At 52.3% G+C, this 12,680-nt stretch overlaps 1 protein-coding gene across 5 annotated transcripts in view; it reads right to left on the bottom strand.

Annotated features, from left to right (window-relative positions):
* CDH23 (cadherin related 23) overlaps positions 1 to 12,680 on the bottom strand; it is a 395,682-nt gene that overhangs the window by 210,268 nt on the left and 172,734 nt on the right. For all 5 annotated transcript variants that reach the window (XM_046026731.1, XM_046026733.1, XM_046026732.1 and 2 more), the window contains exon 9: positions 8,882 to 8,960. In XM_046026731.1, coding sequence (XP_045882687.1) covers positions 8,882 to 8,960 — 79 coding nt within the window. The remainder of the gene's footprint in view (positions 1 to 8,881; positions 8,961 to 12,680) is intronic.

Raw genomic sequence — 12,680 nt, 5'->3', positions numbered from 1 at the left:
ATGCCTCCCTGCCCGCTCAGGAGGTGGACCCAGCGTGTTGCAGGACAGGTTCTAGCTGGACCTGAGGGGGAGTTCTCCAGGGGGCAGGGGGTGCTCCCGCAGTACATGGGACATATAGGAGACTCTACAGTTTCCCGAGCAAGGGACAGAGGCTCCCACCCATGAAGAGGGTGTGGGAAAGAGAGGTGGGAAGGGAGGGTGGCAGACCCTGTGGCCGGGAAAGAACAAACGTTCTCCATGGGAAGGAAGCAATGGCCAAGCTACTGCTGTTGACAAAGAGCGTATAGGGCATCTTTAAAGGAGGGAGGAAGAACAAAGACTTCTCTGGCTTATCACAAAGCCAGGGCGCAGGACAGCGTTGGGAGCAGGAGCACACGGGCTGGGAAGTTGCACAGCTCTGAAGAGAGGAGGGAGAAAGATAGGGGGAGAATGAAGGGCCGGCTTTCCTGAGGTTCAGTGGGAGAAAAGCAGTGTTGGTGTGAGAGATCACTGTCATTTAGGTATGATGGGGGGAGAACTATAAATAATATGCCAATGTACTTGTTTCTTTTTTTTAAACACATATATACATATAAGTATATATTTATATATATTACATATGATATTGTATATGTATATTTATATATATTACATATGATATTGTATATATATATATATATATATATGGTGCAATATATATTATATATAATATATATTATATATATAATTATATATAATACATATATATATATGTAAATATATATACATATCATATATAACATATATGTAATATATAGCTATATATAAAATAAAATATACATTTAAAAATTTTTTCTGAGTATATTTGTATAATTACATAAAAAACCTACCAGAGGCACCGTCCCTGGATATTTTCAAATGAAGAGCCACAGGCTGCAGGAGTAATAAACCTTGAACACAGTCGTTCCTGCTCTAGAGAGAATGCCAACAAACTGCCAGTGGCTTCTGGAAGGCTGGCTAAGGCTTGGCGGCCCGTCCAGACTAATGGGAAAGTGTGCTGGGATCACTTAGTGATGACCATTGCCTTGGTATGGGATTGGTAATTGGGGTACGAGTCCTGATTCATGTCTAAGGTAGGCATTGTGGGTGTAAACAGATCAACTTTCCTTATGAACATGCCCTTTTCTGCCTAGGCCACCACCAGGACCCCAGAAGCCTAGACACAAGGGTTAGAAGCGGCTATGTCTTCCCCTTTATGGTGTACTAGTTGTTTCCAGTATGTTACCAGAGCCTGCTACCTTCCTTCCTGTACATCTCCACGACAACCACCCGTCCCAGTTGGGGTGACAGCCTATGAGCAGGCCAACCTTGTCCTGGTGCTCCCTGCTCCAATCATCTAGAACCCCCATGAGATAAATCTTCTCACGATCCCCTGCTCACCACCAGCCTTGCTCAAGAACCCTCTGATTTTGGCCGCTAGGCCCTCTCCCAGATGACCCCCTGCCTGTCTCAGATCTCCCTGTGGCCACCTCTTGGCTCCAGCCAGGTGGGCTGCTCCCCCTGTGCCCAGCAGAAGCTCTGAAGTTTCTGGCACGTCCAGGCCCCTGCTGTGGTACTCCAGGCCGGGGGATGTAGCATGCGATTCTGATATCTAAAATAAGCCTGATTTTCCCGAATCTTCACTTCTCCGGGTGGGGGAGGGAAATGCCAAAAGGCTCAATCACAAGGGCTTGGATGCATTTCTAACGATGGTCTCCTGTGATAACTGCTCCCCACCAGGCCACGGCCAGGGGCCTGATTCGGTTACTGGATATGTGCAAGTCTGACTGTCTCTGATTATTCTCTCTCCACACACACACACACACACACACACACACGCACACGCACACGCACACACACGCACATTCGCACATGCACTCACACACAGGCACCCTTCACTTCAAATCACTCAGTGCATTTTCAAAGAATTGCCTCACTTGTTAATATTAAAGTAAAATCCATGCAAGACTGACAAATGAGGGCTTTGTCCTTCACTAGCACAGCCGGGCAGGTCCCCAGGGTGTCCGGTGGGGAGGCCAGTGCCTTTCAGGCTGGGGTGAGGGGTTTCGGCCCTGACACTGATCGCCGATTCGTCTTTCTAGGCCAGCGTTTCTCAACCTTCCTGGCGTCACCCCTACTACCAGCCATTTAAGACATGTTTTCTGAACTCCCCTCCTGCCCATGAAATTCCAATACCACAGATATATGTGCATGTATATATCTGTGCTTTATAAACAGAGCAAACACTTTTCACCCCTCATGACAAATGTTCCCCTTCTTTATGGTGCAGTCACTGCTGTTGACTCCACAGGCGTTTCCTGACCAGGGCTGCTCCAAGTGTGGTCCCCAGACCAGCAGTCTCATCTGAGCCCCACTCCTGGAGGTTCCAGCTCTGTAGGTTTAGGGTGGGATGCAAAATTAGGAGTTTCTAACAATTCCCATTACTAGATGTTGATGCTGATGCCGCTGGTCTGGAGACCACACTTTGAGAACCACTGCGGTCATGAAAAATGTATTCTGGAGCCTGAGAGACTCGGGTTCAAATCCCTGCCCTTCTACTTAGTAGCTGTGATTCTTGGCCAGCTCAGGTACTCGCCGAGCCTTGCTTTACTGTGTGCAGGATGGAGTAATAACGTCTCCCTCACAGACTGCTGTGAGAGGAAAATGTGGCCAGACAGTGCCCGGCACATGGCAGGCACACAATAAATGGGCTTCCCCTCCCCTCCCCCTGGGGGATGCAGAAGGCCCAGGCAGACAGGGCTGAGATGGGGAAAGGGATGTGGGCTGCAAAGCATGGGTGGTGGGAGAGATGGGGCTCCTACAGCCTGGACGGTGGAGTGTAGGCTGAGGGAGAGAGGATGTAGTGTAGGACATGGTAGAAAATGCTAGAATGGGCTGTTGGCCACACCCTCACTCCTCAGGTGGTAAAGGTCCTTTTGGCTGGGGAAAGGAATCCCTTCAGCATCACTCACAGGACAGAGAGTCAAATGACAGAGCTCATCGGTCTAGCATCAAGACAGTTTCGTGGACCCCCTTCCCCAGGCCCGAGTCAATAGTTCTGGGGTGAGGACTGAGAACTCACATGCCCAATGGGCGTCCAGGTGCTGCTGCTGCTCCTGGTTTCAGACCTGCATGCTGAGAACCGCAGCTCCTCACCTCCTATAGATGGGCTCCTGACCTCAGGGGATGGAGAACCGATGAAAAGTCTGGGTGCTTGCAGGAAGGTGAAGGCAGGACAGAGTCCTCAGTGCCCTAGGGGCTGACTGAGAAGCCTTAGACCTCAGCTCCTGGCCACCGTGGTAGCCCGGCTTGCTGGCACGCGAGAGTAGCCTCAGCTAGCGATGTGGGTTTTGGACAGCATGCCACATGCCTGTCTCTATCGCATCCTGATGCCGACAAGGGGGTAGGGAAATGGCTAGTATCTGTTGAGGGCCTACCATGCAGTGACCTGTGGGGTGCTTGCCAAATGCCACTCACCTTAGAGAGCAGACTCACTTATTTTTATTTTCACAACTCTGAGAAAGATAGGACTGGCCCTACTAAAGGCTGGTCCTTCAAGACTTTTGGTCACCCACTCAAGGGCATTTAGGAAGACAGGGTTCCTCTCTGGAACACACAGTCGTCGGGAGTTAAATAAAAAAGTCACTGCTCAAGGGAGTTCTAAAGCCATCTCAGGCCATGGGCTGAACCTGTGCCACCTGTCCCAACAGCCACCTCCTGTCACCTTGATCTCCTCACTCTCCTTTGGCCTTGCTGTCTCTGCTCTCCCCCAGGATGTCCAGTTGGGGCCCTGCGTCCCTCAGCGACCCCTCTCCCCAAGGTCTCTCTTGGACGCTGCACTCAGCCATGCTGAATTACTGCAGTTCCACAAACACGCATTCTCTTTTGCTCTGGGATCCTGGCACATGCTGTTCCCTCTGCCTGCAACACCCTCACTCCACAGTTCCCGGCTAGTTCCTGCTCATCAGTCAGTGGGTGGCGTAGGTGATCTCTTCTCAGTGAGTGTCCTCATCCCATGATGGCTGGGGGTGGGGGGGTGCCCCTCCCACGGATTCTTTCTCACTTACTATTACAGATGTTTTCAAACATGCACAGAAGTAGCGAGAACAGTCTAATGGGCCCTCCGGGGAGCCATCACTCCATGTCCACACAGCCGATGCGTCTCAGTCAGCCTCCCCACCTACACTACAGGTTCCTGAGACCGAGATGACACCTCTGAGGGCAGCTCTTGGCCCAGAGAAGACCATCCACTGTGGGTGGATGCCAATAGGCCACGTTTATTGAGCACCTACTGTAAAATCAGGCGCTCTTCTATGTGCTTATAGGTCTTAGCTCACTGTATGCACATAGCTTCCCTGTGAGGCCCAGGCTACGCTTCCCTCCATTTCACAGATTGGAAAACTAACAGCTCAAAAATTACACAGTTGGCCCGTGGAAGCAAGCCGGCGAGGTGCTCTAACTCTGGAACAGAGTTGCCCACAGAAATAAGATGTGAGCCACATGTGGTCTTTTAAATTCTCTAGGAGCCACATTAAGAAAATAGATGGAATTAATTTTAATAATATGTTGTATTTAACTCAGTGTGTCTAAAATACCACTTTAACATGTCATCAGTATAAGACATTATTAATGAGATGCTTTATAATCTGTTTTGCATACTAAGTCTTCAAAATCCTGTGGGTAATCTTAGAGACTAGCCCCATGTTAAGTGCTCAGTAGCCACAGGCAACTACACTGGCCAGCAGAGCTAGTGGTCAGCACCCTGGACAGCGGCCCCAGAGCCCGCCCTCTCCCACTCTGCTTAAATGGATAAAGCAGGAAATCAATGAATAGAAGTTCCCAGGACCCTTGGGCCTGATCTTTCCTTGACAATTAATAATACTTAATGGCCCTTTAGAATCTCTCTGGCACCATTTCATCTGCCATAGAGATTATTAACCCCGTACCATGGATGAGGATTATGGGGTGAAGAGGGGTCAAATGCCTTTCTTTGAAACATTGCTATAGGTGGCAGAGCTGGGTCTTGAACCCACAAGTTGGGACCCCAAGTTCTGTGTTCTATGTGGGGTGGGGCACAGCTGCTCCTTGAAGGAGGACTGTCTACGTGTGGCAAAGGAAGGTGCCTGTCCTGACCCTAGGCTGGGCTGGCCCTTGGGGGTGGGATCCCCATATTGTTCAGGCGTGGAGGGAGTGATGCCCTTGGTGAGTGGCAGGGCAGGCACAGGCTGAGGAAGCAGATGGGGCCTGTGCCAGGTCCTCTGTGGGAAAGAACCTTGTCATTCTTCAGTCTCAGTTTGGCCACAAGGGGCTGAGAACAAATTGATGGCAATGGAGCCATAACTTACTTCTGAAGGCCTCTTTGTTCTTGGCAAAACAGAGGGGTCATTAGTAATGGTGGAAATGCTGGTGTGCAGACATAAATCCCCCCAGCTGCAGGGCTGATAAACAGCCCGGAGGGGATGGGGACCTCCAGGAGCCAAGCAGGTTAACCATGTGCCATGGGTTACCTATGGGTTCAGACCTGCGTCCACCCATCTGGAGATAGAGCTGCCCCTCCCCCAGCTCTGGAGGTGCCCAGAGACTCAGTCACCCACAGTGGCCATCAGGACCCACACCTCGCTCCAGGAGCCCCTGAGACACACATTCTTTCTTTCAAATGAAAATGGTTCTCTAGCATCCAGGACGGGAGCATGCTCCTATGGGGTACTCAGAGCCAGTTTGGGCCAGTCAGCATAAAGGTGCCCTTGTGGGCATTCCTTCTTCCTGCTTCAAGCCAAGGAGACAGTGGCCGAGCCTCCCAGGAAAGGGCTGAGACTTAACAGCACTGGAAAGGCTGGTGTGTGAGGCCAGATCCTTGGCAGATGAAATGCTTTGCTGCAGTGTCTACCAGTCGAGAGAGGTAGAGATGAGGCCATATCCTACTTTTCTGTCTACCTGCTCCCCTGGGGACTTCACCCTCCTGCCTGTCTGCCTGATTTAGGCTCACATTGAGAATGGACTGCAGGGAGACCTTGCCAGTGCAGGGTGAGGGAGAAGGGCAGGCAGGAACAGGTGGGTGGGCATCTGGGTGAGCCAGGTACTCAGGATGGGGAGGGAAGAAAAAAGGAATGACTGCTCTTTCCTCAAGCTGCCTCAAAAGAATTTGGGTGGGGTTGTGGGTTGTGTGGTGACAAACCCATGAGAGAGTTAAAGAACCATCAAGGTCACCCTACAAAGTGCTATCTTAGTAAGGACTGCAAATATTTGCTGCAGGTGCTGCCTGCCCTCTCTATTTCTGCGCCCATAGCAGACTCTACCAATTGAATACTGCACTGAGCCTGTCTGGCTTCATGGTCTTCTTCAGGCAGCCATTACCAATGGATCACAGTTGGCATATGAGAGGAAACCCATTTGTCGTCCTTTCTAAAAGCCCTCAAAGTACATTTTTGCTGGCAGTGGGAATCCTAAAAAAGCTATACTAAGTGCTGCAAGCCTTCTGGAAGTTTCTGCCTCCTGCCCCCACCTTCACACACATCGCCTACCTGTAGTTTCACATCTTGGGTCTCCCTTCTCATCCTGCTGTTCACACCTGGGGATCTGGCCAGGTAGAGTATGTCCCTGGAAGTCTCATAGTACGCTGCCATAGACAAATGTCCCCAGACTCCAAGTTTCAGAGCCCAGCCCAGACACTAAAGGCTCAGCAGCTCTGACTTCCCACTTCCTGATCTCAGGGGAGGGGGTGAGGAGGGAGAGATGGCTAGGGTCATCTTTGAGGGCTGGAAAGGGCCTGGGTTTCTGAGGCTGGTGGCCTGGCACCCAGCAGAAACTTGGAATGGACAAGTGCCCTGGAAGATGGCCTCTCAGTGTCATGCGGGAATTTCCAGTCTGGCTGTGACCATAGCTACCTCCTGTTTCCTTGCTCCCCACCTTCATCCAGGCTGGGGTATGTCTGGAAGCAGCCCACAAGCAATGAGATGAGAAGACAATCCCCACCCAGCCAGGGGTCCCCTTATGCTGCTGCCTTATCCTGGCACCTCAAATCTATCACACTTGGGGTTCCCTTAGGTCTCCAATGCAAGCCCTTTCTCTCTGGGAGGCACATGCTTTGCTTCCCAAATTGAAAAAGTCATGAAGGTAAAGTAAACCAGCACCAATATGGGCCTCCCTCCCCCTCTGCTCAGCAGGATAGGGCTCCCTAATTTCCAGGGAACTTGCCTTCCTGCAGAATGGCTTCCTCCCTTTCCAGGACTACCTTCCTCACGCCCTGGCCTTAGGACCATCTGCATCTGGGGTGCAGTAAGAAAGGACTATTGTGGGGTCCCACACCCCTTCCACAGAATGAGAATCTCTGGAGGGGGACCAAGGACTCTACATTCTTGGTAGGAGCTCCAGCTGATTCTTGGGCACACTGGGAATTTGAAAACCCAAGATGCTAGAATCACACTCTTCTCCTCCCTTCCTTCATTCCACAAAGTACATATTGGGGTTTCCTCCACCAAATCCTGTGCTGGGCACCAGAATGCGGAAGAAACGGAGTGAGGAAGAAGAGGCCTGAACCCATGTGGCTGCTGCTGACCACATGAATCGGATTGGTATTTGCTTTGGGGCCTGGGGTACCCTGGGCTTACAGACACCATAGTAGTCATGCCGGCAGCAGCAGGTCACAGGGAGCCCACAATACCCCTGATTTCCTGCATCCCCAAGGAGACGGAGGGTTTTCCTCCCACCAGCTAACTCCCAGCTTCCAAGGGTTACTGTTAGCCGCCAACAATTATAATAATAACAACAACTAACATGTATAAAGGAACTTACATCCATGAATTGGGTTCTTTATGTATATTAAGTCCTCTGACCTTTAATCACCTGAGATCGTACTCTCATTGCTCCCATTTCACAGATGAGAAACTGAGGCACAGAGACCCACCCTAGACAACAGGCTCATGAGACTCTGTCCTCTATGTTCTTGATCACTACACCTTGGTGTCTTTTGCGCTTTAGGGAAAAAAATGTCCCCCAAATGCCACTCCCTGTTGTGGGGGTGTGGTCGGGAGAGGCAACAGGGTAGACAGCAGTCTCGTGGCCTGCCATCCTCCTGGCCGCCAGTCTGGCCTACCCAGAGGCATAAGGCTGACCCTTCCTCAACTAGGGGGCAGGGCGGGAGGCCACCGGTGGGGTGGGATGGGAGCACAGGGACAGAGCCAGAGTGTGTGGGTAAGTGAGCAGCCCCTCACAGGCCTCTCACCAACTCCCCCTCTCCAAAGCCACCCAGGCCTGGGACAGCCAAACAGAGCTGCTTGGTCCACCTTTAGGTAGGGACATGGGGTCAGGATTCCCATCACCGGGAACCTTCTCTGTAGCCAGTCACTATTCTGCTTCACCAAGAGATGGGGCAGGAGAGGAGGGGGCTCTGTGCCCCCCCCTTCAACACTCCTGATGAGATAAGAACTCTTAATGGTCCGAAATGTGAAGAGCATGGGATGAAAATACAGGTCCATTCCTCCTAACATGATGCACAAACTGCCCCCTTTTCATCAAGTCAGAAAAGCAAAACAAACACCCAGAGCACTGAAGGAAGTAGATGGGGGTTCCCAGTGACCCTGGCTCAGAAGCCCAAAGCACTCGGATGCTTCGGACCTTGAACAGCAGTCACAGGCTCCTGTCCCCCAACACCATCCAAGAGGCCTCCGACATGTGAACCTCAGTCCCCAGCTCCTCTCCTCCTCCCCGGCACCTCCCTCCTTCATCCATTCAGTCCCCTTCCCAGGCCCTCTGCCCAGGGTTGTCCCTGGGGGAGGGTCCCCTCACATTATTGTCCATACATCCAGACCTCTGCTCAGCCCTGCAGAGCCTGACATTCCTATGGATTGGGGGGGAGGGAAGGGGGAACAGGGCACCGAGGCCTTACCTGAGACGATGGTGTAGCCAATCCCCCGGGGACGTCCTTTATCCTGGTCGATGGCAGTGATAACGCGTACAGTTGTGCCCTGGGTAGGAGAGAGGAGGGACCTGATTTGGCTGCTCAGCCCCTAGGTGGCCATCCTTCATTGTATCTGTCTTGGTACCATCCCCAGGTAATGGAGTCCCTGCCACAAGGCCAGCCTAGGAAGTAGCTACTGAGGGCTCGGGTCTCAGCTGTCCCCATCAACTTGGGGACCTAACAGGGAGGCCTCAGCAAACACCTTGGAGTCCCTTGGAGAGGCCCAATCTTGCTGATGCTCTCACTCCCTCTTGCCCTTCCCATCTCCCCTCATCTGGTGTAACTACTCAGGAAAGGGGAAAAACAAGCTGGGGGGACAAGAGATATGGTCTCTATCTCAACCGCCCATTAAATTGCTGTGTGACCTCAGGAAGGTTGCTCTACCTTTCTGGTTTCAGTTTGCCCTACCTTAATAAGAATAAGAGCAAAAACCCTGGGAGCTTGTTTTTACTAGGACTTGAGTAAAGGAGATCATCATGTATCAATCACTCTACTAAGGAATGTATCATAAATCCTGAAAGTGAGTACCCCCAGGGATGACCCTCGAGGCCACCATGGCCCAATGTCCCATGCCCTATCCAGCACGGCAACCAGCAGCTCTTGCATCACACGACCCTGTCCCATACCCTGTTCCTCCTCTCTGCAGCACTAAGGGGAGAAGGGGCCAGGATGTGGGACTACCAGGATAGGGAGTCAGGAGTCCCTGCTCTTAGGATGCACACAGCCTGTGTGTGTGGGGGGGGGGGTCAAGGACAGATTCACAGACACTGCTATATACATCGGGGAGCTCAGATGTGGAAATAACCCTGAAGTGCAGAAGTCCACCTGGAGGACGACCTGGCAAAGGGTTGTCCGGACAGCAACAGTGAGGACGGGTCATGAAGAAGGAGTGGGAGTTTGCCAGTGAGAGGGAATGATACAGAAGGCAAAAGATACAGCCCAGGCAGGGACCTGGAGGCCGAGAACTCTCCAGGAAGGGATCCCAGGATGAATGGGCACATTCAAATACCAGCTGATGGACTGGTTGGTTGACTGAATAAGTGGATGCACGAAAGAGGATTCACACATCACCGCCACCGCCACCACCTGCTGGGTCGCCCCTTGCCCACTGTGACCTTCACCTTACTCTCCAGCCCTGTCATACCAATTTCCAGCCAGCCAAGCCTGTTCACCTGCCTGCCCGCAGTTCTGGCTTGGGCTGCAGTTTCCCCTAGCTGATAATCAGCAGGACAGCCCAGTCCCTCCCCCTGGGGAAATATAACCTTGGCATTCACATGTCTAATGATGATCTCTTGTGGCCTTGATTTGCTGTCCATCAGCTATAGGGTGAGGTCTGCAGGCTGCACCGTCCACCCCGAAGTGTGCACCTCCTCCTGAGGACAGAGTCTTGTTTTCTGACATACAGGTCCTCCTATCAGTAGGGTGGGGCTCTGGGGGCGAGACACACAAGGGGCATCCCCCACCGGACCCTCAGAGCAGAGCCACCCCTGTGCACCTGTCGCTCCATCCTTTCCCAGGCCCAGGTGTAGAGCAATCTGGAACACCTCTGGCTCAGGCTGAGGGAAGGTGAGAATGTTCCAGGAGAAATGGTTCCTGCAGAAACATGGACACAGCCCTGAGGCCAGGGCCATGCAGAAGACAGGTCTGGCTTCCTTCTTGGGGGCCCCTTCTCCCTGGGGAGACAGGAGCTCTGTCTACAGCCCTTGGGGGAATAGACTGTTAGGAAATCCGAGAAAGACATCATTAAATGAGCCCTCCCCAACCGGGTTCTGAGGGCCTGAACTGTGCCAGAGACCAGATGGTACCAGCTTTGAGGTCCCTGTTCTTTCCCGAGCACCCACTCTGTGCCCAGTGCTGCTGCAAATGCCTTCTATGTGCTAACTCATTCTACCCTCACAGGTACCATCTTCTAGATGAGGAAACTGAGGAATTTGAGTTAAGTGGCTTGCCAAGATCTCATGGCAAGGAAGGAATGGTGAAGCCAGGGTTCAAAGTCAGGTACTTTGGGTCCAAAATACTCTTGCCTGCCAGGTGATGCCGTCTCCCTCCTAGATTCTGTTATAATAATAGTAACTGTCATTTATGACCATCCTTGCTATGTGGCAGGCACTAATCTAAGCACTTCACAAGCATTAGCTCATGTCAGATTTGGGACAACTTACATCTCCAACCATACCCTTGGGCTTCTGTGTAGTAATGGCTCCTCCAAGTAGTAAAGTGATTTAACACAAAACAGAACAAGAGCACAGAAACCCTGTTAACCTTTGTTTTCCCCGGCTTTCAGATCTGATGACAGATCCTTCCCCTGCTCGTGGCCCCAGACCCAGGCATCTGTGGACGGTCATTGCAAGGTCTGCACTAACAGCTTCCCCCAACGTCTCCCCACAGAGGGCTCTTTTTTGGGGGGGTATGCCCCTCCAGGGGACACTCCTCATGTAGGAGAGGCCTCGGTTTGTCCCCAGGAGGAGGTCCCAACAGTGTGGGACTCTGGTGCGAGGCTCAGGGGTTAGGACAAGCTTTCTGGACACGGGGACAACTCCCTCTTTTAGAGCCCATCTGGCCTGGGCCCTAAAAGTGTCCCATTTTGAGGGTCCACAGGCAGCCCCTGGTCCTCTGAGAGCAGGTACTAGCCTGCCAGGTTAACCGGGTCTAGAGCCTGTAGAGCACCTTTCCAGAAACTCACTAAGTGGTAAACCTCCCAGATCAGCTGCATGGACCCAGGCATGCAACCCAGGAGTGGCTGGGCTGAGCTGGGCCTACAGACAAGGACAAGCACAAGGACAAGGACAGGTACAATGCAGGAAGTCTGGGGGGGGGGGGCGGTGGTTACCTTTGGAAAGATGAGAACTGGTGGCCAAAGCACCCTAGGCCTCAGAGCCCCGGGGGCATCTTGCCATGGGCACCCCCACCTTGGACTGCCTGGAGGCTTGTGGGCAGGTGGGGCTCAGAAGGGGCCAGCGGGCAATCGAGGACCAGAGGACAGGGAGGCTGGCTCTCCCCAGGAAGGGCCCCACCCGAGCTTCTGGGAACTGAGAGCCACTAGGCTCCTGACAAAGTTTGGGGCTTCATCTCTTTTTGGGTAAATAAATCCATTTTTAATAAAACCCTGAGCTTTTAATACAAGTGCAGCCGCAAAGACTGGAAATGTTATAAGAAGGAATTAGCAGGGAGGAATGGGGGCTCTTGGGATCCCATGGCTCTTGTTTCAGAGTCTTAGTAATTATATTTTCAATATACTGAAACTTATTTCCAAAGACGAGGGACTGGAGAAGCATGGCCCCTGCCCGGCCCAGAGCCAGGCCCCTTACTGATGGCTCTCCAGACAGGGCGGGGGTTGGGGTACGCACTGGCATGTGGCTGGGAGAGCAGGTGGGCAGGCCCAGGAGGCTCAGAGAAGGGTCCACCCTACCACCGGGCTCCTCCCGTCCCAGGAACCCACGTTGTAAGGAAATGAGGCCCCCCTCCAAGAGGCTAAAGGTGCATAGGCCCCCAGGGTCCTGTCTCCTTGTGGTGGGAAGAGCAGTATGGTGAGGGGGTTGGGGGTTTGTCTCCATTGCCAGACCATCTGGGCTCAAATCCTCTGAGTGAGTAACTTGATCACTCACAGCCTTGTTTTCCCCATCTATAAAATGGGTGTAACAGCCCCCACTCCTCAAGGCCACACCCTGTACACAGCAAATGCTATAAAAGTCACTGTCACTGTACACTGGGACCGCTGTGAACGTCT

This window comes from Meles meles, chromosome 13, assembly GCF_922984935.1.
Source record: "Meles meles chromosome 13, mMelMel3.1 paternal haplotype, whole genome shotgun sequence".
NCBI lineage: Eukaryota > Metazoa > Chordata > Mammalia > Carnivora > Mustelidae > Meles > Meles meles.
This window is presented reverse-complemented; position numbering and strand designations above follow the sequence as displayed.